At 40.5% G+C, this 26,576-nt stretch overlaps 2 protein-coding genes and 1 long non-coding RNA gene across 10 annotated transcripts; 2 read left to right on the top strand and 1 right to left on the bottom strand.

The window, feature by feature from the left end:
* Nucleotides 1-11,231: 11,231 nt before the first annotated feature.
* LOC307033583 lies at nt 11,232-12,830 on the top strand. Its single transcript, XR_013806566.1, has 2 exons — nt 11,232-12,174; nt 12,576-12,830. It is a non-coding gene; the product is annotated as an uncharacterized lncRNA (long non-coding RNA).
* A 1,388-nt stretch (nt 12,831-14,218) lies between these two features.
* LOC307031957 (uncharacterized protein) lies at nt 14,219-21,422 on the bottom strand. Of its 3 annotated transcripts, none has more exons than XM_079669572.1 (12): nt 21,134-21,422; nt 20,657-20,758; nt 20,285-20,517; nt 19,991-20,169; nt 19,816-19,909; nt 19,344-19,688; nt 19,153-19,270; nt 18,978-19,069; nt 18,754-18,866; nt 15,246-15,521; nt 14,988-15,161; nt 14,219-14,891 (listed from the first exon to the last, which is right to left on the bottom strand). In XM_079669572.1, the coding sequence occupies exons 4-8, from the start codon at nt 20,047-20,049 to the stop codon at nt 18,981-18,983; spliced, it is 705 nt and encodes a 234-aa protein (XP_079525698.1). In that variant the 5' UTR covers nt 20,050-20,169; nt 20,285-20,517; nt 20,657-20,758; nt 21,134-21,422; the 3' UTR covers nt 14,219-14,891; nt 14,988-15,161; nt 15,246-15,521; nt 18,754-18,866; nt 18,978-18,980. The 3 variants fall into 3 exon arrangements, with proteins under 3 accessions (XP_079525698.1, XP_079525700.1, XP_079525699.1); XM_079669574.1 differs by having other exon boundaries at nt 15,003-15,161; XM_079669573.1 differs by lacking the exon at nt 20,285-20,517.
* Nucleotides 21,423-21,613: 191 nt separating this feature from the next.
* Nucleotides 21,614-25,445, top strand: LOC307031955 (uncharacterized protein). 6 transcript variants are annotated; one of them, XM_079669570.1, is made up of 5 exons: nt 22,918-22,936; nt 23,840-23,949; nt 24,238-24,392; nt 24,529-24,707; nt 24,896-25,445. In XM_079669570.1, exons 2-5 carry the CDS (start codon nt 23,928-23,930, stop codon nt 25,128-25,130), a joined length of 591 nt encoding a protein of 196 aa, XP_079525696.1. In that variant the 5' UTR covers nt 22,918-22,936; nt 23,840-23,927; the 3' UTR covers nt 25,131-25,445. The 6 variants fall into 6 exon arrangements, with proteins under 6 accessions (XP_079525692.1, XP_079525693.1, XP_079525696.1 ...); XM_079669569.1 differs by lacking the exon at nt 22,918-22,936 and adding an exon at nt 23,192-23,208; XM_079669566.1 differs by lacking the exon at nt 22,918-22,936 and adding an exon at nt 21,614-21,910 and having other exon boundaries at nt 23,808-24,392.
* The last annotated feature ends 1,131 nt before the right edge of the window (nt 25,446-26,576 follow it).

The following is a 26,576-nucleotide window of genomic DNA, read 5'->3' as shown; positions in this document are numbered from 1 at the left end:
TAGTACACAGGACCCACAGACCCTTAGCTGGAGTGCATTCAGCAGCTCATACTCATATGTATACATATACATGTAGGCTATATACTGTAAACAGAGGTGGAGTGTACTCAGTACTGAACTGGAGTACAATGTTCAGGTACTTTAGTTTACTCTCTCTGATACTGACCTGTACTGTATAAAACAAATGTGTACTATATTTTCCCATATTTAACAATGCCAAACCTTTTGGTTATACACCCAGGATAGCTGAGGTCAAGAGCTCTCTATAACAGTTGGCCCCATGTCTGTACTCCCTTTTGTTGCTGAATTATTGGCCATCAAACATGTACTGAGGTCAAGGTTTAAAGGTACATTTTTTAAAGCAGGAGGCATGGACAACCTTCATACTGACATATGCCACTCTGCAGATCAAGGCCTTTCCAATTATGTATTTGGCTCTGCCCTAACAAAAAGCTTTAATTGTCTTATTTCATGGGCACATGCCAAGGTGTAGTTTTGCAGAGCGCTTTGAAGGCTTTTTTACTTTTTCAATGAAGATAGTTACAAGAACTGGGGTGTTTGATCCCAAAAAATAATAATAGGAAGGAAATTAACAAGGTAATATTACAATACAATTCAAGTTCAAAAGGATATTTACATAATGGACTAGTTAATGTACTCATAGCCGTGGGAACATGTTTCAAATGGGGGGTGCTGTGGGGATGACACCAGGGCCGGTTTTGACCAATTTGCTGACCTAGGCAAGATTTTAGCCGGCAATGAAAAACCTCTACAAAAGACCAATACACTACAAACAGAGAAACATATTGATATGGTGGACAGCTTATAAAATAAAATGACTTCAAATGTATTTAGTATTGCATGAACATGTTTTCATTGGGGGGGGGGGGGGCTTTACATCCTCTTGGGCGGTCCGGTGGCAGCCCGCCGGGAAGATTTTTTTAATCATTTTAAAGTAAAATGCTTCAATCTGGTGCACTTTGAGCGCCCAATTACTAGAGACTGATCTAGGGGGTACAACTCTAAAACACCCATGTGAAAAAGATCGGTTTGCATTTTAATAATCAAATAAGTATGTGAACATAACCGATAACCTACCATAGCCAATAACAAATAAATGTAGGCTAACTTGTTTTATTTTTGTGGTTCATTTATATCTTATTTTACCACTTAACATTTATTTATTTATGCATTTTTTTAAATCTCTCCAGTTTTAAACAATATTTTTGGTTTACTGTCCTATTAGTCTAGGACAGTGGTCGCCAACCAGTCGATCGCGATCGACCGGTCGATCGCGAGTGTGGTGCGGGTAGATCGCAGACCGTTAAAAAAAAAAGTAACAAAAGAAAGAAAAATTAAATTAAAATAATGTTTGAAAAATACGTTTTAGATGTAAACCTATCATCCACCACCCCGTTAGCAGGTGCCACTTGATTAACGTATATTTGAGACACCTCAATAATATAATACATTAACCGTGCTTTACGTGAACCTCATCATGACACAAGAGACAACGGCAGGACTGTAATTTGCCGTGTTCACTGAACGCAACAGAGGCAAGACACCACACCAATCAGAGAGTTGCATGGAAATACATGTGTGCTTGTGTCATTCAAGCTCGGCTCTGTGTGTGTGGCAATAGCGCATTTAGTGTGATAGAGAGAGGGAGAGAGGGACGGAGAGAGGGAGAGAGAGGGACCGGTGCTAGCGGGGACCGTGATGTTAGCATCTGGTTAGCTAGCTGCACTAACTAACTAACGGGCATAAGGAGCTGTTACCACAACAAGCTGGAGGAGAATCGTCTCCTGTCAGACTGAGGGGCTCAGGTGAGCTAAAGGACTCTCTCAGTGTTTAGAACGGTTTTGTCACAAATTATTCAAAAGATTATTTCCGCGGCACACCTTCATATGATCATTATAGTTATACAAACAATAAGAGAATACATGAAAAACAGGTATGAAATAGCCTACTATACAGTATGTCAGTAAAACAAGAATGCAGTTTAAAAGGGGAGTGATTTGTAAAATATCCATAAAGAAAAAGAAAATCTGTTTACAGTTCTGTTTCATATGGGTGCTGAGAGAGGTATCCATAGAACTCTTCATGTTGCTCTCAAAGTGCACCAGATTGATGCTTTCAACTTCAATATTTAAAAAAAAATCTTCCCGGGGGAGCATCCCCCCGGACCCCCCTAGAAGAGGTGAGGTCCGCCCCCCAATAGCACTTTACCCCTGCCTATATGCCGTGAGCTGATTATGGAGCCTTCATTGTAACAGTAATTCAGATGCAATTAGCCTATATAAAAGGCCTCAAATTGGAAGCATTGCCTGGGCCGTCTTTTCACTCAATTCTGCAATAGGTAGATCTCGCCTTTCACCTAGGCCGAGGTCTGCGATCTTGGGCTTAAAAAGGTTGGTGACCACTGGTCTAGGACCTGGGTTAGATATGTATGCACTTAATTTAGGAGAGAATATCTCAACTGTTCTAGACTAATATGACCCCACTGAACAACTTGGGATGTGTGCCAAAATCTCTATCCGGGACGAAAAGCCCCAAAATTACCACGCCCTTTTTTTAAAGACCACGCCCCTTTTCATCGGAAGTGCTACTTCCGATATAGCTGTATCTTCTAAACAGTTTGAGCTACAGATTTTCTGAGGTGCTCAAAATGTTCAGAATGGCCATATCTAGGGGGAGGGGGTATTAGAATTTCTAATTTGATATTTCACGAGAACATTCGGTCCACTTATTACCATACAACTACCCAAGTACTGGAAATTGAGTTATCCTCTCATGAATTATGTGCATACATGCCTCTCTTAACTTAGGTCTTCTACTAATTAATATAACCATTGAATTATAAACTAACAAGACTGCTTTAGAGGCCCTCAAAATGTTCATATTTTACTAGAAATGGCTAAAAACCGTTAATAGGTCAACTTACATACAACTACCTATACACACTGGAATGGCCATTATATTTATTAATTTAAACTTTCTGGACTTAGAGCAAAGTTAGAACATTTGTGTCATGTAGAGAGCTTAAATAAATTACCCAACAGCCAACAATACTTATTTAACACCACATTAGTACTGTTTATGTGTCACGTAAACCAGGGTGAGGAACATGAAGAGTAAGACAACAGAGTCCAGGTCCCCGTATGAGGATGATGAGCAGTGCTCATTCAGTGATAGGGTTTTTACAACAATCACCTCCCTTGCATTTGCAGTACTTGCAACACTTGATCCCAGCTACCCTGCAGGGACACCCATTCTTGCAAGCACACTTGCCACATGTGCATGGATCTGGCAGGCCTTCGGGTTTTGAGATCACAAACTCAGGGACTAATGAACTACCCAATCTTACAAAACCATAATTCTCGGCATTCATAATCGAGGTGGCGTCTCTAAATGGGGCTTGGACCCACAGCTGCTGTTGGTGATACCCTCTATGGATATGTTTTCTTGCATTAGTTGATGTGCAAGTGGTTCTCTCGAAGTCCATCTTGAGGGCATTGCTATCAAATGCAGCGAGTCGCAGGTCGTCAAATGTCTTCAGGTATGTTGATGGTTTGAGACACTTGACCAAGAATGTCTCTGCCAGCTGTATTGCATTTTCTGTTAGCTGTGGACTGTCGAAATTCAGGATCAGAGAGGAATTTTCTGGTTTGCGGACAGCATTCAGGGCTGCAAGTTTAGTTGATATCTTGCTGGTTGTATCGCACCCAGTCAGCGCATGGAGTGCTGGGAGACACTTTGTGAGCTCGTCTCCCAGCGCTAAGCAGATATCATGGAGTGGTAATATTGATCTTCTCACTCCTGAGTTGCGGACGAGCCAGAGCTCTTTGAGACCAAGATCTCTCCAATTGACTGTGATGTGGTATAACAGGCACACAAAGACATCTGTGTCACCTGATGACAGCGTAATGGATGTAGGTCCTGACCGGTGGCTTAGAATGTCCTGCACATGGAACATCATCCTGTCGTCAGCTTCCTCGTGTGTGCAGTTGAGCCGAGGGAATGGAGAAGCACACCCAGCTGACACCGTCCATGCCTGTGGTGATATACCAAGGTATAGAGGTTTGGTACCTTGGTAATTGGTGGTGAGCCACTCAACATAGAATGCCTGAAAAGCAGTTTTGCTGATGGAAGACGACCAGAAGTTCTCTAACACCACTGGGACATTTTGGTTCGGTGATATCACATCAAGGACAACCATTTCCTTTGACTTCCCTCTTCTCACCCTCTCTCCATTCTTGATGCTATCCTCTCTGTAAGTGTCGAAAACGATGTGGATCTCATCACAGTTGTGTCCAGCTTTGGTGACCATAGATGTCAAGGCAATAGCAAAGTCATGGAATGTTTTGACGGGCGGATCAAGCTTCTTTAAGGGGACCTTTCTCACCAAGGCCATGAAGTCAATAATGATGGCGTGGGTTTGTGGGGATGTTTCTGGATCTTTTTTATCTATTAGTGGGCACAACTTCAGCAGCTCAGTCCCAAGTTGTGATTTGGCACTCTTCCTCAAGTAACCATCTTTGTCAACCAAGAAGAACGCAGAGTTGGTGATCTCATGCTGGAGTAGCTCCTCAACAGTGAAACCCCGGTGACACCCATACTCAATAAACATGAGAGCTTTGTTTGTCTCATCTTTGATGTCTACTTTGGGAGCCAAATTCAAGGTGGTCTTAGGGGATGTAAACTTGATTTTGCTAATAGTTGAGTGTATCGATATCGACCTATTTCTGAGTCGCTCATCGATAAATTTAGCACAAGCAGCGCTTGCAGTTAGTTTTATATAATTCAATGGTTATATTAATTAGTAGAAGACCTAAGTTAAGATAGGCATGTATGCACATAATTCATGAGAGGATAACTCAATTTCCAGTACTTGGGTAGTTGTATGGTAATAAGTGGACCGAATGTTCTCGTGAATACCCCCTCCCCCTAGATATTACCATTCTGAACATTTTGAGCACCTCAGAAAATATGTAGCTCAAACGGTTTAGAAGATACAGCTATATCGGAAGTAGCACTTCCGATGAAAAGGGGCGTGGTCTTTAAAAAAAGGGCGTGGTAATTTTGGGGCTTTTCGTCCCGGATAGAGATTTTGGCACACATCCCAAGTTGTTTAGTGGGGTCATATTAGTCTAGAACAGTTGAGATATTATACTCCTTTACCTCACTGAGCCTCTCAGTCTGACAGGAGAGCTCTCCCTCCACATTATTGAAACAGCTTTTTATATCTGTTAGCGCAACAACAATCCCCGACGGTACCGGTGCACCCCCTCTCTCTATCTATCTATCTCTCTCTCTCTCACGCTGGCTGTGGGCTGCGGGCGCCTGATAAGCCAACATTCCCCACTTTCATCACTTACAGCGCCCATCGTACAGGGCAAATGGAAAATGTAACCGGGGTGAAAAGGGTGATATCTTCACTTAATTATGAATGTTGTTACATCAAGGCTGAAAATTCATTTTTTTTGTATTATATTTGTATTTAATCTTGTGGAAGTGCAGATCCCCTGTCCTCCACCAGGAGGTGCTGCAGCACCCTGAGCACCCCTACTTCCCACGGCCCTGAATGTACTAGTTAAGAGAATAGTTAAATCTATCAATCAATCAAATGGTATTTATATAGCCCATAATCACTAAATATACATTTGTGTCAGGGGGCTTTACAGTTTGTATAGAATATGACACCCTTTATCCTTAGACCCTCACATCAAACAAGGAAAAACTCCCAAAGAAACGATGAATGTCCTCTCCCAGGACGGACAGGCTAGCAACAGGTGTCAAATGTGTATACATTCAAAATACATTTGCATCATAGACACTCCTGATATCAACAAATGTAATATATCTATATAGTTATATATAAATTAGGGATTTATTTAAGAAAATGTTCCCTATTTTAAAGTGAAGTCTTGTTCATAGCCAATAAGCTAGTAGTTTGACTCTAATTGAACTGATCAGGTTCCCTATTCTAAAGCTGCCTCCTCTTCACACTTTGTAAATACATTATTGCACACAAATACTGAAATTAACCTCAACAGGAAATGAACAAAGTAGGCACATGTTCAAATATCTGTTTTATTAATGAACCACTAAAGAGAGGTTCAGAAACCCATACCAAAACATGTCAAGTTTCTCCAAGGCTGAGAACACATCGGCCTATGCCGCCTGTACTTTTTAATAAAACAGATTGTATGTATTTGTGATCATACTGTGTGACCTGCTTGTATGTATTTACACAATAGGTGTACTGTTCTCTCTCTGTGTTGTACTTTCTCAGTATGAACATATATTAAACAGCCAGCCAAACTCTTTTGAGAGCCAGGGAATGAGCAGCCATGCTCCTTTATTGACTTATTTGCAGTCCACTGACATTCAAACGGAGTGAAACTATACAAAAAGAAGTTGCAAGGCACTTAATGATCTCATACATGCAAGTGTAACATACACAGATGAACACATAGGACCACGAAGTGTAAACAAGGTCAATATAGCTAATGCTAGATGTGCAATAGACCCTTTTTGTGTTTGTATACAATGATGACGTAGAACGTATGCGCGCGCATGGTGGCAACAGAAGGATGGCAGAGATAAAAAGCTTGTCAAGCTACGCAAGGGGATTATCAACTAAAGATCGTGAATGTTACCTTAACAAGTTGACTTTGACAAATGGTGTCCGACTTCCAGATCCGTGTTCTATTGATGAGTGGGTTGAAGACGTTAGCAAGTGGCCGAATATACAGTGGCCAGATATACCTATTTAATTGAGAAACCGAGCGTGTACACCAGAGAGAAATTACGAGCCTATAAATCAGTGGATGCTTACGAATATGTTGTCTGTGGTCATGTACAGAACGTCAAATACCATGACTTGGACTCAGAGTTTTGTATTTTGGGATCAGAAATTCTCCCTAGTCAAAGACAAGGACACAAGACAACGATGTATGAGGCTTGGGTCATAATCAACCAACGAGAAAACTACGTCCTCACAGCGAATTGCACCTGTATGGCGGGGTAAGTAGCCTATTATTTGGTGTTGTGGGCTTGTAGGTAACAGTTCAGGGGTGTGTTACTGTCCTTTCAGCTGGCTATTACTCTCCTTTCCATATCAAAAAATGTATGCCTTGCCCTGTAACTTTCTCATCATAACCAGGGTTTGAAACGAACATTTTCATGAACAACAACACAGCGACAACAGGGTTCAAAATGTCAGCAGCCAATATCATTCAGTTACATTCAAAACCTGATTAAGCTTAGGATACTCACATGTCTAGTAAGTTAGATGTTTACCTACTTCATAGCCAGAGCCGAGATTTGTCTGAGAGCAAATGTTACTTTCAAGCCCAGTATGTTTATTATGATTTTGTGAAATTTCAGGCTTGGTCATGCTGCAGCTGCAATATTATTCAAAGTTGAGCTCTATGTTAGGATGGGAAGGACAGAGAAAGCAGCGGTTACTTCTGGAGTGTGCATGTGGAAAGACATCAGCAGGAAAGAAGTCAGACCAGCTCCATTGAGGGAAATCAGCTTCCACAAACCAAAGAGGCTTGGCAGGCAACTTCCAGCAGCTTCAACATCTGCTAGGAAGAATAGTATCACACCCAGAGGCATGTAATAGTTGACAGAGCCTAGATAAGTTTCCTTTTGCCATAGTGCATTTAATTAATTCTCAGGATTTCTCCTCAGTGTTTTGACACCATAATGTAGCCTGAGAAAGGTGTTACTTGGTGATGCAGAGATGAAAAGGCCTACAGACCAACGTGGCATCATGACTTTTTGTAAACATACACGCTCAGTTTGAATAGTTTCAGTATCATTTGTTATGTTAGTTTGAATATGTCTGTCCTTTTGTCTTCAGATTACTGATTCTAGAAATTCGATTGTTTGTTATCTACAGCTTAACTGGTCTGGTTTTAGAATAAGTCAGTCATTATTCTTAAAATGTGAACATTATGCAGCACACTAATTGTGTCTTTTTTGTTGCTCTATTATCAGTGTTGACAGATGATGACATCCGGGAACTGCGGGATGTGAACCCAGGTGCTGCAGTGCTGACGAGCCTGGAAAACAGTGACACGGATATGGCCAGATATGGTGTTAGATGTCGGTTATGGATTGTCTTTCCCTGGTTGTTAAAGTTGCATTACAGTTGAAACAATGAATTCATCATCAGCCTTTTCTTTACATTTGATGTTGTTATTGACAGCTGTGTCTAGATGCACTTCAGTGCAACAAGATATTTTAAGTTTTATTCTGTAATGCTATATATGTATCCATAGAGATAATTTGCGACCTAAAATTATTATTTACTGTTTACAACATACAGAACCAGTTTGATTCTAATATATTGTACATACTCCTACTTTTTATGTTGTTAATGTTTAGTGGCACTTTAATGGCACCTGAATGGAATGAAACTCTGTTAATAACAACATTACAAATAAATGTGATACTGCACTCTGAATTGTTGAGATAATCTGGGGGGGAAAGGACCATTAGACACACCAGTGGCAGCCAATGTGGGGAGGTTTATTAAAATGCATTCAGTTTTAAGTACAGTAGGCCTATATACATGTTTTACAAATGTAAAATCAATTTATAAGTCATACATGGTTATGTGTAACTCATTTGGGAACAACACTCTTACAGAGGTTTGTGAGGGCACCACATACAATAACAACATCATCTAGTATGTCAACCTGCGACAAAGGAATAACTGTTTGTAAAATCTTAAAGTTTTTCCACCGACTCTAGATGGATCCTCACACGAGAAAGTTGTCTAGATGTGTCCACTTCCTGTGCAGAAAGCTGCTTCTTTCCTTTTGTGAAATGAGGGATACGAAGGGTTGCACCATAGGCCGCAAGCTCATCTCTGATGAGAAATCCTCTGTCTGCTAAAACCTCATCCCTAGGCTCCAAAGGTTTGAGGAAACCTGACTCCTTAGTGATCTGTTTGTCTGAAACCCGTCCACCCCACCCAGGAGACAGAAAGGAAATTGCACCAGCTGGAGTGATGCCGATCAAATATTTAATGGTGTTGTTGTGTTTATAGTTTGACCATGTCTGGGCCCTGGAAGTCAGATTACTGGGTCTAGCGATGAACATTTCTGTGCAATCTATTATGCACCGGCATCTTCTAAAGTTGCACTTGAATATTTTTGGCATATTTTTAAGTACTGCACCCTTACTTGGCCATTTAATGAGTGGCGCGAGGACCAAGGCCATAGCAGGGACCCAGCTCCGCAAAATATTTGATAAGGTGGTTTTTGATACCTGAAATCTATAAGCCAAGTCAGTATTACATAGGCCCAACCTTCATTTCATCAATATAATCAATAGGTGGTCCTCTACTGTAAGTTTGTTGTGAATTCTTTCTACGCTGCCCATCATTTTTGTAATCAGCCACTCAAAGACCACAGAGGTCAGTCCTGTGAGAAAAATCAATTGTCCAATGTTGCACTTAACAGTGGTGTAGGAGAATGTAGATTTTTGCAGCTCCTCTTTCAGCTTTACATTTTCTGCTCGTAGTGTGTCAAACTCCTGTCGCAGGTTGACATATTCCTCCTGAAGTTGACTGTATCTCAGGTTCAGATCATCGTACTCTCTCTTTGGAACTGGGATATCCTCTTCAGCTTTAATATTGAAAAGTGAAAAATTAGCATGTGCTGCAACCAATGCAAACAAGTTCACAATTCAGGGGTTCTCACACATTTTTACCAATGAATTTTCAAAACTTTTCCATGACAGAAGAGAAAATACATTATCGATCCCAGGGGGAGATTTTTCCTCTGCATTTGACCCATCCAGGGGCCAGTGTACACGTCACACACAGACATACATAGCAATTGGAGCAGTGGGCCTGGCAGGAGCACACACACACTAGGAGCACACTGACTCTTTCAGTGAGGGTGGCAACCCTGACAATCAATCAGTTAATTGTAAGATGATATATTCATATATTCATAAATATATTCATACCAGGACAATGATCCATGCTGCATTCTTGTTCTGGATCCATGCTGCATTCTTGTTCTGGAGTTTCAGAAGTAACACGTTGATTTGCTGCAGTGTCAGCTCTCCTCCTTTTCCTATGGTACCTACAGTAACAGCAGAAATTCATAGTTAGACTAATCCATATCTCAAAACAGCAGCTGTAGGCACCAAAGCTTATGCAAGAGAGGTAAACAAAACAAAAAACGACTGAGAGGATGTCAACTCTAATCTTACCTGTCCATCTTTGAATTTGGGTTCTGGCTTTGTTTTGTGTACACGAACACAGATGGCACAAAATCAGGACTACTAGATTCTCATCATTGGACTCAATGATGCCTCGCCTGCAAAAATAAAACACAAACACGTTTGTTTAGCCTAGCAAGCTACGAGGCAAATCTAACGCCAGCTTATCAAACTTTAGCTGCATTTGATTATTATTCTACATCATACAGACAATCACTAATGTAAACAAGGCTCTCCCGTAAAATCAAAGAGTAGGCTAGATAACCTCATTACCTGATATAAAGTGGGCGCTGCAGACGCGGCCATTTTTGATTATGTCCTCATTCCAGTCCACACGTTTAATCGCCTGCAGCCACAGACGCCGCCGGTTGCTCTGAAATGGTCGTGGTCCTCTCGGAATCCTATAAAACTTTAGTCCGCCGGTGGAATAGCTATTCGTACAACCGTATACGCAACAATCAGACATGTTGATGCTGGGTACAGTTTGTAAATGCTTGCTAACCAGTTGCTACCTCGTCTTTGTCATTCAGAACTGCTTGAAAACAACACCACTTCCGTTGCCCACAGGTGCGCGCAACTTTTTGATGACGTCGGCTGTAAAAAGGTCTATAAGCATGTGTACAGGCTAGTATGGCTAACGCTAGCATGTATGCTAACGCTAGCGCGAATGCTAACGGAAATGCTAGCATATTAAGACCAAAACTTATGTACAACAACTTCCTTACTTGCAATAAATATATACTACTTCGAGGGTTATTGAGGAAAAAGTCTCAACTAATGGCTTATTACTTGTAGAATATGGTCATGTAGAACAGGGGTTCCCAAAGTGGGGGGGTCACGAGATGATTACAAAATGAAAAGAAAAAAAAAAAAGAAATTAGAAAAGAAAATTGATTAATTGATTAATTTTTTTAATATTTAATTATTTTTTTTGTTATTAATAATAACGTTTGCATAGACATTTTCAGGGGCGGACTAGCCATCTGTATAATTTCCCTGCAACGAGGCTCCCCCTATGACAATCCACTAGCGCAGTGTTTCTCAAACTTTTTCATACCAAGGACCAATAAAACCAATAAAAATCACTCATGGACCACCTAACTCCACAAATATCCAAAATCAATAGGCCTGCTTACCCATTACAACAGTATATAACAAATTACAGCCTAATAATGACAGTAGTGATAGTAATAGTAGTAGTGATAGTAGTGAGACAATAATGACACACCCCGCGAGAGTGCGGAAAACTGAAATTAATTCACTAGCACCCCCACCCCCCGTCGACAGGGGATCGCCAGTCTCTGGCACTGTTATTTTGGGGGTCGCGGGCTGAAAAGTTTGGGAACCCCTGATGTAGAATAACAGCATTCTAAGTGTTTTATAAAGACTAATAAAGAGCCAAAAGGCTATAGGCCTACTGCTAATATGCATGTTAATTAACAACTAGTTGATGGTTATGGGATTAGTTTTGTATCATAAAGATAGAGCAACACTTTCTCAGAATAAAGCAAAACTATGAGTTTAAAAGAAAAAAAACTGAGTCAAGCTAAATAAAATTAATTTAAAAAATAAAACTATAAGTTGCAAACAAATCATTTGTGTAATAATGTAAACTATAAGTCTTTTTTCTTTGTTTTAACATAGGTTTTTGTTTGCAGTTCTTGTTTCTTCTTTCTCAATGATCAGACTTTTGCTCTCGCTGCAGCTCTTCTCGTTTGCGCTCCTTCACTTTTTGTTTTAGACTCTGACACAAACCTCCCAGGTGGGCGGGACTTTTAGGGGTGCGTCCCCATTGGCTACTCAGTTTTTGAGTGATAGCCCAGTCCTCCAGCGATTGTACAGTGCAGGCAGATGCAGTGCGGCAGCTGAGCGTGGATAGAAGAACCAGCATTTCAATTATTAATACTACAAGTGAAAATATATGTAAGTATTGATCATTTTTGTTGTTTGTGCTGTACTATACGGCCTGTTTCTTTATTGTGTTAAGTGAGAAGTAAAGCTGTGCTATGAAAGTTCGCTTTTGCTACCTTTAGATCCACAACAATGCAAGCTAAGTAGCCTAACAGTTAGCCACATAGCCAGTAGTGAGTAAGCGTTCAGACACCGGCGCTGCGCACACACTCAAACGGACTCGTGTGCCTCTACCAACAGGCTTTCATGATTCTGTTTAGATATGCAAGTATAAGCCATGATAGCTTATTTTATTAACACGCTAATTTGATATGAAAATCAACTTAACTACCGTCCATGACTGCCCCTGTGCTGTGTTTTATTTGTTAACTTCATATTTTTCCTAAAACATTGTTTTCCTCTCATATTAACAGTGTGGACCATTGAGACAGCGTGGTGTGGTGTTTTCCCACTTCCTCTGAGGGGACAGCACGGAGGGGCGGCATGAAGAAAGACCTGGAGCTTCATCCACGTGTTGTTATCGCTAGCTCAGTTCATTTGACCAAATGTCTTTACATTTAATATATTGTATTATTATCCACCTTTTTGTTTTATGTCCTTTTATTTAAAACATTCTCTGAGACTTCATCTTCTGGTTCAAGTTTCAATAAATGTAATTTGTATAATCACTCTTTTGTCTTTATTCTACATGAAAATGTTAGAGATTCCATTCAAATCTGTTGATTATTCAGATCTTCCTCAGGAAGTAAATAGGAATAGGAATAGTATGTCGAGTTTTTAATGCTAAATGTATATCATTTTCTCACAGGATATAGAATGAGACAACACAGTTGTGTATGAATGCTTCAGCTCTTCAGATCAACATAGTAAGATGTGAGCATGTTCCATGTGTTGGTATGCAGCCTAGGTCTGCTCTGTTTAGCAAATCTGCCACTTTATATTGTAGAATTTGTTAAATTAAAGCAGTCTTTAATTGTTTGTCCTAAAAATAGCAATATATGCTTTTGAAATGTAACATGTCTTTGAAAAAATAATAGCATACAGTTTATATTGTGTATCACCTTTAGCTTGAAAATACATGGATATGTTTTTTTTTATCTATAAAATAAATAAATAGACAGACACTTTTTCAATCCCAAATTGGGAAATTATTTAACAGCAGCAGTGTGCTCAGGTATTAAAATATTTAAAGTTGGAATAAAGTATAAACTACACAACACAAGTATAATGCACAGCAATCCATAAGATAAGTCTGATATGTTCTTGAAAACTCCCCAGGAGACAACAACACTAACGTGGCCGAGTGGACTCCGGAGTTTGCTGCATGAGCTGCACTGTATGATCTGTGGTGTAGAGGGCTGTCACTCAAAAACTGAGTAGCCAATGGGGACGCACCCCTGAAAGGGCCGCCCACCTGGGACGTTTGTTTCAAAATCAAAAACAAAAAATGAGGGAGCACAAACGAGAAGTGCTGCAGCGAGAGCAAAAGTCTGATCATTGAGAAAGAAGAAACAAGAACTGCAAACAAAAACCTATGTTAAAACAAAGAAAAAAGACTTACAGTTTACATGATTACACAAATGATTTGTTTGCAACTTATAGTTTTATTTTTGAAATGTATTTTAGTTTGCTTGACTCAATTTCTTTTTCTTTTAAACTCATAGTTTTGATTTATTCTGAGAAAGTGTTGCTTTATCTTTATGATACAAAACTAATCCCATAGGTGGTGAGTTTGTGTACCTTAATATAAAGTGTTAGCAAGATTCTATATTTTATAGCAGATGGTTGACTTTCTGCCATCCAAAACTAGCGAAATCAAACAATAAATAAGTTATTTGTTTTTGCCCTAAAGCCTTACAAAGCTATTAACATTTTTTATGCGAGACTCGGTTGCAACAATCCACTTTATTTACAAATTATGTGTAGGCCTACACATAGAAATATTGCTTTTTCATTGCTCTCAGTATAATAATACAGAAATAGATATAGCTTATATATAATTTGTTTATATAACTGAATAAATACAAATTATATCTACAAATTCTAAGTGTTACAATACAACTTTGAGTGTTTACATTAGTTCTTAACATTACAACTTGTAACAAGGATTTACAGATTGAATGGATATACATGGAGTACATTATTAGGTACGGTATGAATACAGTATGCAGGATTTATATTGACAGGCATTATGATTTGTGTATTTGAAAAACAAACATGTGCATTTAACCTTAAAAATGTAATCTATAATCAAATTAAGTGGTATTTTGGTTTTAAGAGGCTATTCACAATGTTTGAAGATGTGTCAGGAGTGTTCTTCTGAGCCTTTTTGATGACTGATTATGATGGTTACGGTTGGTTGGATGCCCATTTTGGATCCTAGGAAATAGTTGATCTCAGAAAGCTGTTTGGTTTCATAGCAGTAACTTGGCTGTTTAGATCCTGAGTGCAGGAAGGGGTGGTTACACAGGGAGGAACGGAAGGGTTGAAGGAGCATATTCATAATCGTCCAGTTGAAGGGGTCAGTTTCTAATCCATGTCAGAATCAGAGTCACTGTCATAGTCATCAGCTGAAGCCCTGTGCAAGAAATTCACATTTTCTGCTCCAGACAAAACTTGAAGGTAACAGGCTCTCGCTTGCAACTTCCTCTCTGTGATGTTCTGCCGCTTTCTGAGGATGGTGCTCTGCAGACCTCTCAACCCCTCTTCACTTAGGACCCAAGGCAAATCTTAAAAGTAAAACACAATTAGATAAAGCCAGTGTTGGAATAACATAATTGTAATAATGTTTTTCTGTTTATGACATTTATAATTTAAATACATACTTTGCATTGTCTCACTGGAAAGCAGGCAGGACAGCTCTTTCGGGCCTTCACGGGTTTGAAGAGCTCTCCAATGGTGGTCCATTTCAATGAGAACAATCTTCTTCTCCTCTTGGAGCCTCCTTATTGCATTGACAATGTCAAATACCCTTCTCTTGGTCTTTAGATCGACAGAGTCTGGATTGCATTCATGGAAGAGACACAATTGTGTAAAAAATATGTCAGACTTATACAGACTTATATACATACTTATGTACATACCACTGTGTGGTAGCTGCCATGGCCAAGCGTTCTCCTCCAACAGAGTTTACAGAAACAAGATTTTCTGTACTTGGAGCCATTCTGTTGTAACTCTCTACAACCGAGGTTAGGATCTCCTTCTCCTTCCTGATCTTGCACCGGATCCTGGCACGAGCTTTGTTGCCGTCTGTATCTTTATAAAGTCGCTGAGAGCGTCTCTTTATACTTGCAACCAGGACCTCAATTCTGCTGGCCAAGGCATCAGCATCATCGGTAGTGGTTTTTGTTGATGTTGCTGCTTAGAAAGAAGTATCTGGTTTAATACATCATATTAAAACACTTATTAAAGAGCAACTTCCAAGTTAAAGACACCTGTGAATAAATGTGTAGGAAAATGATGAATACACTAGATTTTCAAAAAAATATACAGAAATATACACTACAGTGACATCTGGCGTCGTTTTTGTAAGAAATGTTCACTTCCGCATAAAAAGCCTCGGCACGTGACCTCCCGCGTGTGACGTAACATGGGGGAACAAGAGGGAGATCGGCCGGTGTAACGTATTAATAAACATGGATCCCAATGCTAGTTTCGACACAGAAGAAGTTGAACATGAATATTCAAATGCATATGACGGACCACAACCTTATAATTATGAGCCTGCTAGGCGTCCAAGAGACCAGGAGCAGCCAAGGATTCGAAGAAATAACGGCCATCGGAGAGAAATTGAGCTGTGGTGTGAGGAGAACCAGTGGAGAACTGGGCAGCTATCTTGGTGAGTGACCGGCGTTAGCTACAGAATGTTAGCTAACGTCACATCACAACATTGTGAAGTTAGCTATCATATATCAGGCTATAACTAAAGTAGCATTTATAATATAGTAACGTTACTGGCAGGACTGTTGATACTGATCCATAACAGAAACTAATGCGCAAGTATCAGCCGTATCTCGCGTTACCTAATGCAACTCCACACTACGGTGCTGTGTACCGGAGGAGAGACGCGAGATACGGCTGATACTTGTCGATCTGGCAGAGAAAGGTTGTGGAGCCTCTATTGATATGACGTTGTAAATGGCTTGATGGAAAGCAGGTGTGTAGTCGGGGAGGGTGCACAGCTGATTGCAGCAGGTGAGTGGAGGTTGAGCCGGGAGCCAGGAGTGACAGCCACCACGCACACACAAACAACACAGACAGGGGGAAACGAACAAACACAAAGGAGACGGCTGGAGCAGTACAGCCACCACAGCGTTACCTAATGGAACTCCACACTATGTCTTACGGTGCCGTGTACCGGAGGGGAGAGAAAGAGAGAGCAGCGAAGGTGGGGGGGAGAGAGATGTAATACAGTTTCCTGATAAAGCTGTGGAGAGTATGTGCTGCAGGGAGGTGGATGCACAACGCACCCAGGAACGAACGCTAGCTCCGGTCCTTTTCCCGTGAGGGAAACTGTGGACCCAATGTCCTGACAGGCTGGTATTTGTGCAACCGAGACAAACACAATACTGCACCATGATTACAAATGGTGAAATGCAATGTAAAACTACCGAAAAATACCAGCTCACTAAAATACAACCGCTCAACTCAACGCAACTACTAACTATACCCACGGTCACAGTGTGAGAAAAAGTTTTTTGAGAGTACTTGTCCATGGACAAGTGAGTTTGGCAATTTACTTGTCCGAATCGGTTTTTCACTTGTCCAGAATGGACAAAAACTACCGCTCACGTAAGATTTTACTGCATCACACATAGGGTTGGGTATCGTTTGGATTTTAACGATTCCGGTTCTGCTTATCGATTCCGGTTATTTTCGGTTCTCGATTCCGGTTCTTTGAGAGGGTAATAATAAGTCCCATGACAAACTGTGAGAAAAATATATTTATGAAAACATTAAGTCAAATCTGTATTCCTATTTACAAATCACTTCATACTGTTTAATGTCTTACGGTTATTGAATACAATTATATAAAAATAATCTCTGCATTGTTTAGTTAGTTCTAAGTGGTGCAGTTTGAGAATGTACAATTGGTCCAGTCTCCTCTGAGGTTACACTGCAACCTGCCTGTGAGACACAGTCCAACCACACATCAACACATAGGCCTAATAATAATAATAATAATAATAATACATACATTATATTTATAGCCTAAGGCCTAGCGCTTTTCTACAACTCAAAGACGCTTGCACGCTTACACATGTCCTGCAATACACATGCTGCAGCTGCCCTGTTTGTAAAAGTAAATAAATAGTATTTTCATTTCAATAATGTAGCTACTTTCTATACCCTGCTCCTTAAACAATACTGACATCCCTTTGCTCCTCCGAGTCTGGGGGTCCGGGGATGTGAGGACAGCGCGAGGACACAGACAGGGAGGCTGCTTCCCTTCATAAAAGGAAATGGCGGTCAATATTAACAACACATGAGCTAAAACGCTTAATAACCTTCATCACGTGTTAGAGAAAGAACATAAGAAAGTTTGACAAAAATGAGGGTGTTAAACGGGCAGCGAATCCGCTGTGTGTAGAAAGAGAGGGAGAGACGCTGAGCTGCACCATGCAGCGAACAGCTGATACGGAGCATAGAGAGAGAGCTGCGGTTGTGAGCTTATTAATCCCGGTACCGGACAATTGTTATTTGTTCCTACTCTGAACCTAGTTTTGCTTCCCAACCCCGCCACTGTGCTACACTTCCTGCCCCGCCCCGCCCCCGTCTAACTGTACAGAAAGCGGCGAGATGCATTTCCTTAGGAATCGATACGCAGAACCAAAACTGACATTTCTAAACGAACAATGGCGGACACGTACAATTTGCGAATGAGTTCTGCCTTTTGTAAACTGAATTTATCAATAATTTGACAATAAATCAGGGCGAAAAACGTCACTTGTCCGCCGGACAAGTCAATTGAAAGATCTACTTGTCCGATATTGTAAATAACACGTCCCGGACGGTGGGACGAGTACTTTTTCGCACACTGGGTCAGAGAGCGGAGATGTTTACCCTTTGTGATGTAATATGACGCGTTTGACGTATGACCTTAAAAAAAAGCCGTTTTTAAGAGCAGAGCTCAAAATTGCTCATTTCCCTCTGAATTCCTGCCCTACATTCACTTTTTTTAATTGTAATTTTCAAGCAAGTTTAAGCATAAATGTAGAAAAAAACAAAACCTGCAAGATGCTCTGTAAATAGCTTCACTACAACATAACCAGTCTAGACACATACAGTAGCTTAATTACAATTTGAACTACAGTAAGATATAGCCTAATTGGGATAAAGTAATATTGTACTATTCTTATTTAATTTGTAGTTACATTTGAACAGCATTTCAAACGATAAATTAAATTATGTGAATAGCGAAGCTGTACGTTTAATTTCTTTATAAATATCAGTTAGATGGCAATCTGCATTAAAATAAATAGAAAAATCAGTAATACTATAATAATCATCCACTTGTATTGATCATTTTGAGCTGGAAAGACGTGGTCACTTTAAGACATTTCCGCTGAACCAGTAATCATTTCCTCCCCTTCTGCACACTCCTTTACATCATTAACCCAGTCTTGCAGTTGGCTCTCAGTCACTGCCAATTGGGCTTTCATGGTCTCCAAAGCATGCATCTGGCTTTGCAGAGCTTTGGTGGCCTACAATATCAAACAACCAGAGATAACAAGAAACAAAGGTTCAGGCCACAGCTTTGAGTAATGCTCACACAGAACACTAAGTATCTTAAAAGATATTTTTTATGTCATCACCTTCTAATATCGATGGGACAGTGAGGTGTCCAAATTGTTGATTTTCTGCTGGTTCCAGCGCATGGCCAGTAGAGTCAGCATGTCTGTGCGTCCTGAAAAGACAGAAAATATGATGTTACTACACCCCTAACTCATTTACCTATGATCGAACTAGTTGAGTATTTGGTCATCTCACCTGCTTTGGACATGTGTTTTGTTGTTACTGCAATCCTTGAGAGGAAGGCATTGCACTGTTCAACTTCCTCCCCAATTGTTAAGCCAGCCCCATCCTGATACGCCCCACTCCATTTCACCTGGTAAATAAATAAAGTAAAACATAAAAAAAAAGCTGAAAAAAAGAGATAATTTCACATGATGCTTCCTCACCTCGCATTTGAAATCATGGGTTTTGGCATGAAATACCGAGAGGAAGGGCCTCATCTGGAGAAGGTGCTGGAGCTCTGGGCAGCTCTTTGTAACTTTTTGAAGGTAGGGCCAACATTTACATGTGACATCCATACAAAAAAAAGTTATATTCCTGCTGGCCAGCTTTTCTTGCAAGTACAAGGGATAGGCAAAGATTTCTCCCCTGTACATATTCAGTGCACAGAGCAGCACTCCATGGCGACACACCGCAAGCTCCAGGCCCTCCTCGTCTAACTTGCTGGTGGATCTTTTGGAGGTCTCTCTGGCTGCTGACCACTCCCCTCCACAAACACCTCTTCCAGAAACCTAACATATGGATGATGGTTGATGAAATTGATCCAAATACTTACCTATACCAACTCTTCAGTATAAGTTTATAGTGTATATAGTTAGTTTTTTTTTTTAATATAATAATTGTAGTCTTTAATTTTACATGTTTGGTTGTGCTGTGAATGTAGTCCACAAATCTTGCTACATCTTCATCCTTGGATATGAAGACCCCTTCAAAGATTGCCTGTTCCTCCGATCTAAATAGAAAAAGGTTAGAGTATCTTAGAGTGTAGTGTACTTGTTAATAAAAACAATGAAAATATAGAAATGTTTTGTACCTAGCTGAATTCTTGAACCGGTAATGCTTGCGGTTTCCATCCACTGAAACTGCAAGCATATCCGGGCTGCAGGCAGGACAGATGAAGCGCTCTTCCTTAACGATGTTGTCCACCTCAAACCGCACAGCTTCTCACTCCAAAAAACTTTTATGAAAGCTGTCTGCTGAGATCTTTCCAGCCTATTTCAAAACAAATAAGTCAGCAGCGAATAATCATTACCAGTAACACACAGCTTTTAAATCCACAAAACAAACGGATGAACAATACTGTGGGATAAATCATTTTAATTCTCACACGGCCAAAGCGCAAAGTTCTCTGATCAAGCATTCTTAAAAATGCTTGGCAGGACAGTCCTGGCGCTGCCATCTTCATTTCTTCAAATGAATGAAAGATATCCGTGTCATAAATTGTGGCAAATTGCAGTGTAGCAGGCCAGTATCCACTCCGGATGAGATTGTCCACTCCAGCAGCCCAAGTGGCATGACATGCGTCACAACTAAACTCAGGCATGCTAAGATCATGTCTTCCTAGAAAAAACAAAACACATCCCCTCTAATTTAAAATGTAGACAAAAGTCATATGTAAATGTAAATATGTCACATACACATCTATTGAAACGAGACATCGTTTTAAAAAATAAATAAATACAATTCTTTGCATTCTTACCATTAACTGTCACCACAGCAACAGCCTTTCCTGGGTTAACCCTCAATGAAACTGGCGAACAACTCCAGATTTCTGCAGGCATTTCCACAGGCACAAGTCGAACTAAAAAAGATTGTTCAAGTAAAATGAGATCATTTGTATCGACTTAGAAAATGTGACACAGATGTATCAAACCACTTAAAGAGCATGAGCCTACATTTCAGTAAATTCAATAAAGGCTCAATAGCCATGAAGTACATTGCTGCAAAAGTATTAATAATAATAATAATAAATCGTAATTTTATAGCGCTTTTCAAAACTCAAAGACGCTTTTAGTACTGAAGAGATGCTCAGGAAGCTTACTGGCATTGAGCTCAATGTAAAACATAAATGCATAATAAAGAAATAAGAAACAAAAATGCATTGAATAAATTGTCAAATAAATGAGCTGGGTCCAAATATATGATATATCGTGTACATTCACTAACTAGGACTTACCACAACGGGAAAGGGCTTTATCCACAACAATAGTTGATGGAGGCAGTGGTTGGAAGAATCCCGCTGTCATGGCATCTCTGTTGTGTAGGACATGTCTGGTGTGCATGCCTACATCACATTCATTGCAGAAGAAGGGGCTTGGTCAGTCACGGCAACGAACAGCAGCTGGGTTGCTCCCACACTGTTGGCAGATGTGGTTTGCCACATTTTCTTGTTCCACTGTTTTGTTCACCAGACGGGGCCTCTCTGTCTTCCACCTTTCTGAAAATAGACTTTTTCTAGTTGCCCAATCCCAGGAAGCCATGAGAGGAGCAGTTCGGGCTGGTGCTTCCTGGACATCCTCTGAGGTATCGCTCAATGAGTGCTGGAGATCTCGTAGAAAACACTCTGTTAAAAAACATAGAATGATAAATCAATTCATGGGTACCAAGTACGTCATTTCCGGAATGCCCGCCGCCATCTTTGTGACCGACTGAGAGTTTGTTTACACTCGTCATGGCAGCAAACACAGCGCATTTAAACGGGAAAGAGAGAGAGAGATATTTGTTAAAGACGGCGATTATTGGATGCGATCCCTATGTGTTACCCCCAACTGTATTTTGTTGATTGAATTCGGCTAAGTGTCTTCCCCAACTAACTTTTCCCGACATATATATTTATCTTGTTCACAATCCATCTCCATTCACCAGCCTGAAGGCTTTTAAGAGCACATATGCATATCAATACGCCGTTGCCGGGTGGGTGAACGACACCAAGATATGGCATGTGGAGAAGGAGGTAAGTAATTTAACAACAATCATAAACCGTGTTATTATAGTTGTATTTATGTCTAAAGTGATGATGTTAGCTTGCTAGCCAGTTGCTAGCAAATGGTATTTCTAGCTAACATCATAACTCCAGCTGGCAGCTAGCTATATTGTTTTAAAGCAACATACTCTTCTTTCAATGACAAATTAATTCTTATTTTTTTCTACATAAGAAAGAGATCCATGTTTATTTCACGATTCTCTGTCACTTGCACTATTGTTATATTTTGTGTTGCTCTATCTTTACTTGTTTTTTTATGTCTTAAGGATATTGTATGTTGTAACCTGCTTTTGGAGCAGCCTGGGACTTCAGATATTAAATGCCAATCTGCGCTGTAGCTATTGTATTTGACAATAAACCTTTGAATCTTAGATTTGTACAAGCTTTTATATGACAAAATTAATGTTCTGCATTTTTCACTTAAAGAGCATCTTGCAGGTTTTTATTTTTTCTACATTTATGCTTAAACTTGCTTGAAAATTACAATTAAAAAAGTGAATGCAGGATTTGATATGTTTTACGAGACATAAGGGCAGGAATTCAGAGGGAAAGGAGCAATTTTGAGCTCTGCTCTTAAAAACTGCTTTTTTTTTAAGGTCATACGTCAAACGCGTCATATTACATCACACAGGGGACACAGCTCCGCTCTCTGACCGCGGGTATAGTGGAGTTGCGTTGAGTTGAGCGGTTGTGTTTTAAGGAGCTGTTATTTTTCGGTAGTTTTACATTGTATTTCACCATTTGTAATCATGGTGCAGTGTTGTGTTTGTGCAGGTTGCACAAATACCAGCCTGTCAGGACATCGAGTCCACAGTAAAAAGGACCGGAGCTAGCGTTCGTTCCTGGGTGCGTTGTGCATCCACCTCCCTGCAGCACATACTCTCCACAGCTTTATCAGGAAATCGTATTACTTCTCTCTCCCCCCCCCTTCGCTGCTCTCTCTCTCTCTCCCCTCCGGTACATGGCACCGTAAGAAATAGTGTGGAGTTGCATTAGGTAAGCCGTCTCCTTTTTGTTTGTTTGTTTCCCCCTGTCTGTGTTGTTTGTGTGTGAGTGGTGGCTGTCACTCCTGGCTCCCGGCTCAACCTCCACTCACCTGCTGTAATCAGCTGTGCACCCTCCCCGACTACACACCTGCTTTCCATCAAGCCATTTACAACGACATATCAACGGAGGCTCCATAACCTTTCTCCGCCAGATCGTCAAGTATCAGCCGTATCTCGCGTCTCTCCTCCGGTACATAGCACTGTAGTGTGGAGTTGCATTAGGTAACGCGAGATACGGCTGATACTTGCGCATTAGTTTCTGTTATGGATCAGTATCAACAGTCCTGCCAGTAACGTTACTATATTATCAATGCTACGTTCGTTATAGCCTGATATATGATAGCTAACTTTACAATGTTGTGATGTGACGTTAGCTAACATTCTGTAGCTAACGCCGGTCACTCACCAAGATAGCTGCCCAGTTCTCCACTGGTTCTCCTCACACCACAGCTCAATTTCTCTCCGATGGCCGTTATTTCTTCTAATCCTTGGCTGCTCCTGGTCTCTTGGACGCCTAGCAGGCTCATAGTTATAAGGTTGTGGTCCGTCATATGCATTTGAATATTCATGTTCAACTTCTTCTGTGTCTTCTGTGTCGAAACTAGCATTGGGATCCATGTTTATGAATACGTTACACCGGCCGCTCTCCCCCTTGTGTCCCCCATGTTACGTCACACGCGGGAGGTCACGTGCCGAGGCTTTTTTATGCGGAAGTGAACATTTCTTACAAAAACGACGCGAGATGTCACTGTACTGTATATTTCTGTATATTTAAAAAAACATCTAGTGTATTCATCATTTTCCTACACATTTATTCACAGGTGTCTTTAACCTGGAAGTTGCTCTTTAACAGGTCAAACATTCCAGGCTTTGAACAGCAAACCAACATCTCCATGGATTGTGGTGCATGAGGATGGGACAGTGGTGATGGCGCATTGTACATGCATGGCAGGGTTAGGAGAGGTTTGTTCCCACGCAGCAGCACTTATGTTTACAGTTTTGGCTGCTGTTGAGAAGAGAAAAAAACATGCACAGAGAAGCCATGCACATGGACACAGCCTAGCACTAAAATGGTGAAGTACGATGAGGTGTCTAACATCTTCGCCATTAAAGTACAAGTTCAAACCAAAGACCTGTTTCAGCACATGAGACCATCTGGTGATGATTTCAAGTTATTCTGTGAACAACTCCACCAAAGTGAAGAACAAGAGACAAAGCCCAAGATAAGTGCTATCCTGTCGGTCATTGAAGGCCATTCCCACAGATACACGCCAAAGACTGTACAACTGGATCTGCCAACACCCCTTACCAGTCTGTATCAAAGCAGCAGACTTGTACTGGATGTGCCTGCACTGCTAGAGGAGGGTGCCAAAGTATTTGAGGAGCTGGATCTCACACCAGAGCAGGTAAGAAGTAGAAATGGCTTACGGTAAAATAAAAGCGTGTCACAATGCTAAATCCTAAACATCACTATATTCATTAAGAATAACTTCACTGCTTTCTGATAATTACAGCTCTTTTGATAGTTCAATTCTTTTTGAGTGTTTGTTAGTTGAGGAGAAGACCAGGAAACAGAGTAGGTCGAGGGTCTGGTTTGAGCAGAGAGCAGGGAGAGTTACTGCGTCATCCTTCCATGAGGCAGCCAAGACAGAGAGCTCTTCGTCTTTGATTAAAAGCGTTTGCTATCCTCGCTCCTCTCAGTTTTCCACTGAAGCGACCAGGTATATATACATTTAGGCAGCAAGACTAAATCATACATTTTTTCCACTACTTCATCATGAATAAATACAATAATTGAGTAACTAGATATTATGAGGGTAAAAAAAGATATTAACATTCTAATAACAGTATTTTAGGGACTTTTTAAAGTGATGAGTTTTTTTCCAAAATAACATGTTCTTTTCCTCAGATGGGGTTTACAAAACGAGGCCAAAAAGTCTTACCTGGTGGCTATGCAAGATCACCATGAAGACATCAATGTTGCAGCATCAGGGCTCATCCTCAACCCAGAGCTGCCATGGATTGGTGCATCCCCAGATGGTGTCGTGACCTGTGCTTGCCATGAGCCTGGCATTTTAGAAATGAAGTGTCCTTTCAGCGCTAAAGTCTACTTGAATGCACCAAAGACTTGCGGTTCTGCCTGACTGTCCCTGAGGGAGGGGTGATAAGCCTAAAGCTGAATCACAGCTATATGTTTCAAGTGCAGGCACAAATGCGTGTTGAAGAGGTAATGTTCTGTGATTTTGTTGTGTGGACACCTCAAGAACTTTTTAAACAGCGCATCATGTTTGATGGCGCATTTTTTGATGTTGCCCATTCAAAGGTGGTAAACCTCATTAGAACGGGGATACTACCAGAGTTGTTGGGTAAATGGTTTACTGTGCCACGCTTCTCCCCCACTGCAACCTCTGACAAAACATCTGAGGGAAATTAAGAAGCTGACAATAAATAAGCTCTTCTTGTCAGACACTGGTCTTTTTCTTTTGTCTTCATGGTCAGGTTTTTGTTTACCCATTAAGCTTACATATTCATACACTGTAGATTGTGCAATAAATAACTGTATCTAATACTTGCAGATGCATTGTAGTATAATTAGGAGTATTTAAAAAACCTCAAGGAACAAATACTTGGAAAAAGTGATGTTTATTAGTTAAAAACTGGACATTTTAATGTATTCATTGTAAAGATAATAGAGGGAAGATCCAACATACATAGAAAAGGGAATACACAAAATAGTATCTATCTATTCTGTGGGTACCACAGATGGGCAGACATTACAAAGAGCACAGCAAATTGTTACCATTTTGTCAAGGGAAGTAGGTTGTCCTTGAGTGGCTGCTTGGCAAAGAGACAGCGGGATGGTGCTCTGAAGGATGGTATATTTGTTCCTGACCAGGCCAATGACTCTTTCCACATGGATCCTGACGGCAGCGAGTCCCCTTGTGGATTCAAGTTCCAGTGGATGCAGTTGCTGCTTGCCTTTGGTGAATGCTGGTATTTTCAACTGTGCATTATACAACCCCACAGTGTCTTTCACATTGAAGCCTCTATCAGCAAGAACAACATCTCCTGGTGATAATTTCTCAAGATATGAGCAGTTTTCTGTAATGTACTTGTCGCTTGTGCGTCCCCCCCAGCCCTTTGACACAAAGGATGTAACACCCTGTGGTGTTAGAAATTAGATATTTTACAGTGTTGTGGTGCTTGTAATGGGAGTATGTTTGTGCACGTGCCCTTAAATTCTTTGGCTTCTCTACAAAAATTTAAAAACAGTCAATGATGGAAGTGCAGTTGCTAAAATTATCCCTGAAACACATGGGCAGACTAACCTGAATTTGATCTTTTGAGGGCCAAAATATAAGTGGTGACAGTCTGACATACATGACATCTAAAGTATTGTTGAACATTCTGACAACACTGCTCTTAGACGTATGAAAAAGATAAACAAAAAAATATAAAGGTAAGTTAAGCCTCATTCTCATCAGTGTTAATAACAAGCTATGAAAGGGAGTCAGTCTTGGACCGGCTTTCACAAACCCAGACAGGAAGCCAAAAACAACCATAATTTTAGCATAGCTTGGTAGGCCTGT

This window comes from Notothenia rossii (genome assembly GCF_949606895.1).
Source record: "Notothenia rossii genome assembly, chromosome: 3".
NCBI classification, from domain to species: Eukaryota; Metazoa; Chordata; class Actinopteri; order Perciformes; family Nototheniidae; genus Notothenia; species Notothenia rossii.
Note: the sequence above shows the minus strand (reverse complement) of the source record. Positions and strands in the feature narration are given on the sequence as shown.

Bases quoted from the DNA above. Each gene is read 5' to 3' on its own strand.
- LOC307031957 (XM_079669572.1), bottom strand. From the start codon at position 20,049: ATGCTTGCAGTTTCAGTGGATGGAAACCGCAAGCATTACCGGTTCAAG. The intron at 19,910-19,990 runs GTACAAAACATT...TTTTCTATTTAG, and splicing joins CGGTTCAAGAATTCAGCTAG to ATCGGAGGAACAGGCAATCT. The intron at 19,070-19,152 runs GTGAGATGACCA...CTGTCTTTTCAG, and splicing joins AAAACACATGTCCAAAGCAG to GACGCACAGACATGCTGACT.
- LOC307031955 (XM_079669566.1), top strand. From the start codon at position 24,057: ATGGTGAAGTACGATGAGGTGTCTAACATCTTCGCCATTAAAGTACAA. The intron at 24,393-24,528 runs GTAAGAAGTAGA...ATTCTTTTTGAG, and splicing joins TGGATCTCACACCAGAGCAG to TGTTTGTTAGTTGAGGAGAA. The intron at 24,708-24,895 runs GTATATATACAT...TCTTTTCCTCAG, and splicing joins TTTTCCACTGAAGCGACCAG to ATGGGGTTTACAAAACGAGG.